Consider the following 9146-nt stretch of genomic DNA (forward strand, 5'->3'; position numbering starts at 1 on the left):
CACCTCTTCAATTTGTTTCATGATTTCAGGTTCATCTTCCTGAACTAATTCTAGTAAACTGCCTACTTTTTCTTTTTCCTCTTTGATTCTTGTGTTTCTATTAAGATTATACTTCTCTTCCATTCCTAATATAATTATACATTTCTTTTTATCTGGTAAGTCTCTTACTATATTCTCCTTCTGTCTCATCACTTTAACAACTGAGTCTTCAGTTTGTTCTTTCATCTGTTGTTTTATTATGTCAGTAAATGCAACTTTATTGTTCTCTTGGATTTTTTTCCAACCTTGTGCTTCTTTTGCTATGGACTCTTTAGCCTCTTTGTTCTTCTTTATTTCCTCATTCTCATCTTTTACTTCTTTTAACTGTCTTTTTAATTCTTCTATTTCTTTAGTTAGGTTTTTGTTCACCTTCTCTAATTCTTCCAATTTGTCAACTCTCTGCGCAATCTCTGCCATTTTACTGAACCTACTCTCCCAATGTTCGGTCATTTTCTCAAGTTTTTCCTCTAGTCTTGCTAATCGGGGGAGGTTGGTTCCCCCCCCTCATTAAATCCCTGGAAATTATTATCCTCACCTTCCATTGTGCTGCTCTTATCTATATTTCTTATCTTTACATTTTTGTTAATCCCATCTCCAAAATCGTCATCGGTCCTTCGCTTGTTTACAAGACGCCTGGCCTCCTGAACCAAGTCCTCCCCTTTCTCATTTCCTTCCATTTCCCTCAGTAATTCCTCCCCTTCTCCTTTTTCCTCACCTTCCCACTACACCATGATCTTTCCCCTTCCCTGTAAATACAATAAGGTACTTCCTTGACGTTGAGATCCACGAAAATTTCACTTTTTCTTCGGAACTCCAATCTTCGCCGTCCATCCGACGAGTGTGTGTGTGTGTGTGTGTGTGTGTGTGTGTGTGTGTGTGTGTGTGTGTGTGTGTGTGTGTGTGTGTGTGTGTGTGTGTGTGTGTGTGTGTGTGTGTGTGTGTGTGTTTGTGTGTGTGTGTGTGTGTGTGTTTGTGTTTGTGTGATTGGGTATGTACGTGTGTATGAGTGATTCACCATGGTCTTGGATCACGTGTTGGAGTCATGATCGACAGCTATTACCCTCCGCGATGAGAGAGCAGAGCTCATATATGACCGATCTATGGGTAATGTTGCGACCTTATACGCACACACACACCCAACTCCCCGCCCACGAAAATTGAAATTACGACTCGTAGCACAACGATACTGAAATTATTTCAGCCCGGGGCGAGATTCAAACTCGGACCGCTGTAGTAGCAGTTGCGAACGCTACCACTGCGCCGTCGAGTCGTGTGTGTGTGTGTGTGTGTGTGTGTGTGTGTGTGTGTGTGTGTGTGTGTGTGTGTGTGTGCGCGTGTGTGTGTGTGTGTGTGTGTGTGTGTGTGTGTGTGTGTGTGTGTGTGTGTGTGTGTGTGCGCGCTTGCTTGCGTTTTTTTGCTTGTTGTGTATCTATTGCACTTATAATAATTTCTTGTTTGTGTATATGAAACTTTATTTTGGAGTAATTATGATTTCTTCTTTTTCAGATACCTTCACAAGAAATCTGAAATAGAGGCGTTCCTAGTAAAGATATGAGAAATAACTTGGTGACTGGCAATACGAAAGGATGATATCATAAAAATGAATGATGATTATTCTGACTTTTTCGATGACACTCCAAGAGAAAAGACGGACATAAAGTCAGTAAAAACGATATCTGATATTGTGCCCCAAGACGGTTTGCAAAGTGAAGAACAAGGAGGGACAGGGATAGATAAAATAGGAAGGAGACGTGAGCAAATAGGTGAATGTAGTGCAACCCGAAATACCCAAAAAGATTCAACAGCTGATCTCAAGACTGGTAACAATAGTAAACCAACATCAGAAGCCATCATAGATGAAATACGGTACGACAGCAGTGTAAATAATAGTAATGACAATACTTATTATACAAACAGAAGCCAAGACTCAAGAACGTCGAGCACTTTAGAGGAGCACAATACCAGTAATTGCAGCAGCAGCAGCCGCAGCAGCAGCACTGACGGCATTATTGGAACAGCGAAGGAGCGCGTGACAAGCGTAGATACTATCCACTCAAGTTCACATAGTAGTAAGCCCTCAGACGATTCGGGGGAGTCAAAATCCACTGCAACATTAGACTCCAGTAAAGGTAAGAGGAATTCTGATCAGTCTGACGAATATTTCTCCAACAATGGCAGGAGTACCAGTAACGAAGGTGCCTCTTTAACTTCTAGCCATGAATATACTATTCAGCAACAAAAGCAGAACCAGCAGAAATATGCATGGATTGAATGGTATGTCTCAAAATATAAGTTGCAAGTCAAAGAAAGAAATAAAAAAATCATACAAATGAAAAAAGAAAGCAAAGAAGCCGCTGTAACAACAGAAAAGGAAAAAGAAACAAGAAAAGTTACCGAAGAAAACTTTAAGAAATGGCTATCAGAAAAGCGTCAGCAGGAGAAAATAAAATCAAGGGAACTGGCTAAACAGAAGGAAAAGGAGAAGGAGAAACAAAGCAAAGAAGAGGAAAAGAAAAAGAATCTTCAAGAGAGGGCCAAGAGAAACTACAACGAATGGACAAAAACGAAGCAGAAGAAGAGGGATGAAGATGAGAAAAGGTATGACAAAAAAAAAAAAAAAAAAGTGTGCGAGGATTCGGGCGAAAGAGAGATGGAGAAAGCATGTGATTGTATGGAGATATGTGTTTATATGACCACAGTAATATATTCGCACCCTAGAGGTATGGATATGCACAACTACAGAATTTGATCTCGCCTCGGGCCCTTCCAAGAGCTAGGGATTAAAAATTGCGACATAAATTGTCATTAACACGATGATATGAATCTTGTATTCACTGAAAAACTCGTAAACATAAGTATGGGATGACATAAACAAAATCACACATCCATAGGGTATACATCCACGATCCACAGTTTCTACCACACCCTGGCTCACCATATGCCCTTCTGGTCAGGAGCTGTGTAGCAGACAGAGAAGACCCAACAACTATAGTCATTTCTTAAACACGTCCAAAAACTGTAAACGCTATCGACTGGGAACGCGGTAGTTTCTCACAAAATATACTTGCACTTTAAGATACACCTAACGGTTGAATAGATTAATTTATGAAGTTGAACCATGACATCTTTTGGTTTTACACATTTTCACACCATTTGACTTAGTAGATAAGTTTTTCATATTTTAGACAACATTTAACGCACACCAGAACTGTCTCTGATAATTAGTTGTATATCTAAAACTGTAATTCAAGTGTCTTTTTTTCATCTCGACTTGTTATAGATTGAAAGGTCTTTTGCACTGTAATTGTATTTTACTGTCAGCCTGATTCTTCAACAATACTTCAATTATCCTATTGGTTTGCCTTCCTTTAATCTGTCCTGTTGTGTTCCTGCCATTTGGTTTTGGTTAGGTTTTTTGGTAACTTAAATATGTATAGGGAAGCTGTCTGCATTGCTTCTCCCTCTTTTTTTTTTTACCAAATATGTGAGATTTTCTTCATAGTTCTTCTAGAGCTCTCGCTCTTCTAGTCTTTTCTTTCCATTTTTCCCAACCTAAGGTTCCAGGAGTTTGGGAATTTACTATTCTTTACGTCTGCGAGAGGTGAATGCAAGGGTAGTGGGTCAGGGGTTGGAGATGATTAAAGAAAATGGAGAAAAGTGGGAGGTGAGCCAGCTGTTGTTTGCTGACGACACTGCGCTTGTAGCAGGATCATTGGAGGGATTGAGGAAGTTAGTGACAGAGATTGAGAAGGTGTGTGAAAGAAGGAAGCTGAAGATAAATGTGGGCAAAAGTAAGGTGATGAGATGTACAAGGGGAGAGAGTGACAGTAGGCTGGAAGTGAGCATTAAGGGTGAGAAACTGGAGAAAGTGGATAGTTTCAGATACTTGGATGCGAATGTGACAGGAAAGGGAGGAGTGGAGGTGGAGGCAGAATGTAGATTGAGAGAAGCGAGTAAATGCCTTGGTGGATTAAAAAGTGTAATGAGAAATAGACATCTGGGAATGGATGCTAAGAGGAGGTTATAGGAAGGAGTGATTGTGCCAACAGCAATGTACGGGGCACAAACATGGAACATGAGAGAGGAAGAGAGAAGGAGTTTGAATGTGTTTGAGATGAAATGTCTGAGAAGTATGATAGGGGTTACTAGGCTAGATATAGTGAGAAATGAGGAGGTGAGGAGGAGAACAGGGGTGGAAAGGGAGCTGGGAGATAGGGTTGATGAAAGAGTATTAGGATGGTTTGGACACATGGAAAGAATGAGTGAAAAAAGACTAGTAAAAGCGGTGTGGAAGGCGGAGGTGGAAGGAGTGAATATGAGGGGGCGTCCTAGGATGAGATGGATGGATGGGTTGAAAGGGGCTTTACAAAAGAGAGGAATGTCTGTAGAAGAAGGACGGGAGAGGACAGAAATATAGGGGTGAATGGAGAAGGGTTGTGTATAGATGAGGCTGTGATGCATGAGGGGGAGTAGGTGGGGGATGGGTGTGAGGAAGTATGTATGAGAAAAATTTTGACGCAGCCCGAAGGGATTTCTCCCCGTCTTCTCCTTTTTTGCATGAGGGGACGGAGAGGGGGGTCGCCGAATGTATGAAGCGGTCTTGCTGTGGATGTGCTGTGTCTTGCGACACTGCTCCTGACCCAGGGCAGTGGACAGGATGCAGGGATGACCCTTCATCCAGGAGGTGCTAAGATAGGAGGGAGGGAGGAGGGTGGAGGGGAGTGGAATATATGGGAAATGAAATGGGTGGGAGTGATTTCTATGCCTTTTTCTTTTTGGCTACCCCCCGTGTAAGGGGGAAAAAGCCTTTGGTATATGTATGTATGTATGTATGTCTGAATTAGTGGAAGCCTTCATTTTCGGTGAAGTTTGAAAACGATCTATAGAGAAGAATAAGTTAACCCATTCAACTCCGATGACAAGATGTCTTGTCATTTGGTCAAATAAAACAAAAAATCATAAAACACCAAAATGTTTGATCAAACACCAGAAAAATATGACGTCAGTCCTCGCTTCGCTCGCAGCGAAGCGAGGACTGACGTCATATTTTTCTGGTGTTTGATCAAACATTTTGGTGTTTTATGATTTTTTGTTTTATTTGACCAAATGACAAGACATCTTGTCATCGGAGTTGAATGGGTTAAAAGAGGAGTAAGGTCCTCGTAAGCCTTATAAAGTATCTGCACTGTTGAAAGCAATATAATAGTTGTGTGGTGGACTACCAGAATCGGCAGTTAATTCTACCCTTGTGGAGGCAGCTAGAAAGATATTAACAAAAATGCTTGAAGTAAGTAATGAAGAAAAATTACCACACAGATAAACTTCAGAGAACAACAGAATATGTTAAAAATAGAGAGATGAATAAATGCAAAAATATTAAGGAAGAGTTCGATATGTTTGAGGCAATAGGAGAGAAAACACATACTTTAAAGAAACTATTTCGGGGCCCTCATCTCAGTACTACCAACTTCATCTAAAGCCAAAAGGATATTTTCAGTTGCTGTTCTATTTATTACAAAACTAAAAACAAGTCTTACTAACTACAGTATTGACTGTGTGTGTACTTCTTGAATAATTATTTCATGAACAACTTAATGCGTGCCATTATTTTTCATGTACTTATTTTTGCACCATTTTAAAAAATGATAAAAAGACCTTTGCCTCAATACAATATAATACATCAGATCAGCTACCTATGAAATAATATTAAGATTCTACATAAAGTCTGTGCGGTTAGCATATAGCTTTAGTTCGTATAATGATCATATGTTGAGGAAATTTCTGGAATCCCGTGATATATCTTAGCTTTTCTAAGAGTCTCGGGACGTTAAATGTCCTTAAAACAGGAAAATGTACTACCCACAACTATACAGTACTTTCTATATTTCCACTTTTCTCCTCATTGCAGGAAAGAGGAGGATCGTCGCGCAAGAAAAGAGGCCGCGGAGTCGCGTGGACAACTGAGCAGGGAAGCTTACGACACGTGGCTGTGTCTTCATTCGTCCACTCCCGAGATATCATCGCCCGCTTTCACCGACCCCTACGAAAACAATGCAAAGAAAGAACGAATTTGCCGTGCATGGAGTGAAGGTCGTCTAGTCACATTCTGGGACCCCACCCGCCCCCCAAATCCCACTTATGTCAACCCCTTCCCGTGGGTTCCGTAGCGTGACGTCACCATGTGGACACTAGCCTGGCGCCACTTCTTCCTTAGGGATGGGAATCTGAGGCATCTGCTGCACCAGTGAACCCTTGGCGTTATAGATTCATAAGAGATAAACGCTTGCAGATAAAATGTGTCTGATATTACTGAAATTAGTTTTAATACTTCCCAGAGTCAATAATACATACATATACCACCGGCTTTTTCCCCCTTACAAGGGAGGTAGCCAAAAACAGTCATAAATCCACTCCCACCCATTTCATCCCCACATACTCCACTCCCATTCACCACCACTTCCTCCCTTTCTCTTTTCTTGGCTCCTCCTGGATGACGGGTCATCCCTACATCTCGCCCTCTACCCTGGGTCAGAAGCAAGACATAACACATCCACAGCAAGGCCGCTTCATTTAGTCGGCAAAACCCCTCTCCGTCCCCTCATGCAAAAAAAGAGAAGGCGGGGAGAAATCTATTCGTACTGCGTCAAACTATCCTTCACACATACTCCCTCACCCCCCTCCCTCACCCACTCCCTTCCATGCATCACAGCATCATCCATACACAACCATTCTCCACTCACCCCTATCTTCTGCGCTCTCTCTTTCTTCCTCAACAGACATTACTCTCTTTCCCAAAGCCCCTTTTACCCCATCCATCCATCTCATCCTTGGTCGCCCCCTCATGTGCACTCCCTCCATCTATGCCTTTCACACCTCTTTTACTAATCTTTCTTCACTCATTCTTTTCATGTGTCCAAACAATCAACCCTATCTTCCAACTCCCTTTTCACCTCCGCTTTCCTCCTTACCTTCTCGTTTCTCACTCTATCCAGCCTAGTAACCCCTATCATACTTCTCAGGTATTTCATCTCAAACACATTTAGAATCTTCCTCTCTTTATGTTCCATGTTTCTGCCCCATGCAATGCTGTTGGCACAATTACCCATTGATACAATCTCCTCTTAGCATCCATTCCCAAATCTCTATTTCTCATTACACTTTTTAACCCCCAAGGCATTTACTTACTTCTCTCAACCTACATTCTACCTCTACTCCTCCCTTTCCCGCCCAAGTATCTAAAGCTATATACTTCATCCAGTCTCCTTTAATACTCACTTCCAGTTTGCTGGCATATTCTCCCCTTGTACATCTCACCTTACTTCAGATTCCCTCTTTCGCACACCTTCCCAAAATCTGTCACTAACTTCTTTAGTCCATCTTTTGTTCTCCTACACTCCAGTGTCGTCAGCAAACAACAAATGCATCTTCTATTTTTCTCCATTTTCTTTAATTATCTCCAGTTCCCATCCCATTACACTTGCGTTTACCTCTCGCACCACCCCATCCATGTATGAATTGAACAGCTATGGCGGCATAACACATCCCTGACGAAATCCCACCTTTACCTCAAAACACTCTCTCTATTTATAATTCTAACACAGGCTCTACTACTCTTGTAAAAACCCTTGACTGCTCTTAAAAAATTTCCTCCTATCCTATATATCTGCAATACCACCCACAGTACCCTCCTGTCTACCCTGTCATAAGGCTTTTCCAAATCCATAAAAGCCCAAAATACATCCTTACTTTTTCTTAAATCTTTTTCACATATCTACTTTATCAGAGAAATCTAATCCCTACCTGACCTAAAACCCACACTCTTCCTCAACAATTACTCCCTGTGTTCCTCTCCTAATCCTCAATCAAAACCCTTCCATAAGCCTTCCCAACTACACTTACACTTGTCCCCTTTTCTCTTGTAAAGCATAACTATACAGGCACTCCTCCAGTCTTCCGGCACTCTACCCTTTTTTAGACAAACATTAAACAACCTCACTAGCCAGTCCACCATCACTGTACCTCCCTTTTTTAGATATTCCGCACGACACCCATCTAACCTATGTGCCTTACCTCCTCTCATTATTTTAATAACTGCTTTTACCTCATATTTTCTTATTTCTCTTCCATTTTCCTCATTCATCACTGTCCTTTTCTTAGCGCTTCCCACTGCAACTACCTTTCCCTCCCTATCCTCATTCACACTTAGCAACTCCTTAAAATGCTCTGTCCATCTTTCTCTTACTACCGAATTTTCCATTATCATCTTTCCATATACATCTTCTACCTTTTCTTCTCTACTTGATTCGCCTCCTCTTCCTTTTCTAATTTCCTTCTAAAACGTCTTTTTATTACTTTCAATATTTTCTGTCATGTTCTTATCCCATTTCACTTCTGATCTCCTCTTTGCCTCCTTTATATTATCCTTCACTTCTCTTCTTTTTTCTTTGTACCTCTCATATGATTCTCTCTTTCTACTTTGTAACCAATCTGTAAATAATCGTTTCTTCTCTTCTAAAACCTTGTTTACTTCCTCATCCCTCCACTAACTACCCTTCCTTCTATTTCTTCCCGTTTTCCTTGTTTCACAAACGTTGCACACCTTGTGATTCGCTCCTTGTTACATCCCCATTCCTCCTCCACTCCTAGTTCTACTCTATCCTTTACTCTCTCCGACTCTTCTTTCAGCTTCTTCTTGTACTCCTTCTCTTTTTCTTTTTAAATAAATTACACAAAACTCTCGTTTTTTATTTATCGCAATTTAAAATCACTGATCCTATCCCCAAAATGTCGTCTGCTTAAGCAATTCTCCTAAAACCTACTCGTGGTGTCACAAACACCGTAGTGACGTTATGAAATGTGTTTATTCTTCATGCATTGTCATTGTGTTTGATGGATACTGAATTACTGATTGTGTCGAGTGCCGCAGCCTATTTCATATCAAATTTAGGAATTATGAAAATGAAGAAAGAACTACTGAGGAGAATGCACGATTGAGATGAAAAGAATAGGAGAAAAGAGAATAATGATATTTTCATAGGATATAGAATTCAGAGAAAGGCAGGAGAAGAAAGCTTACGATAGCCCCCCAGCAACAGTGGTATTTACGT

The 9146-nt window shown here is 40.9% G+C and overlaps 1 protein-coding gene across 1 annotated transcript; it reads left to right on the plus strand.

The window, feature by feature from the left end:
• The first annotated feature begins 1557 nt into the window (after positions 1 to 1557).
• Positions 1558 to 8682, plus strand: LOC143037209 (uncharacterized). The gene is made up of 2 exons (XM_076205331.1): positions 1558 to 2637; positions 5948 to 8682. The coding sequence occupies exons 1-2, from the start codon at positions 1640 to 1642 to the stop codon at positions 6204 to 6206; spliced, it is 1257 nt and encodes a 418-aa protein (XP_076061446.1). The 5' UTR covers positions 1558 to 1639; the 3' UTR covers positions 6207 to 8682.
• The last annotated feature ends 464 nt before the right edge of the window (positions 8683 to 9146 follow it).

The sequence above is a fragment of the Oratosquilla oratoria genome, chromosome 22 (assembly GCF_046742065.1).
Source record: "Oratosquilla oratoria isolate Oo_2021 chromosome 22, ASM4674206v1, whole genome shotgun sequence".
Lineage (NCBI taxonomy): Eukaryota > Metazoa > Arthropoda > Malacostraca > Stomatopoda > Squillidae > Oratosquilla > Oratosquilla oratoria.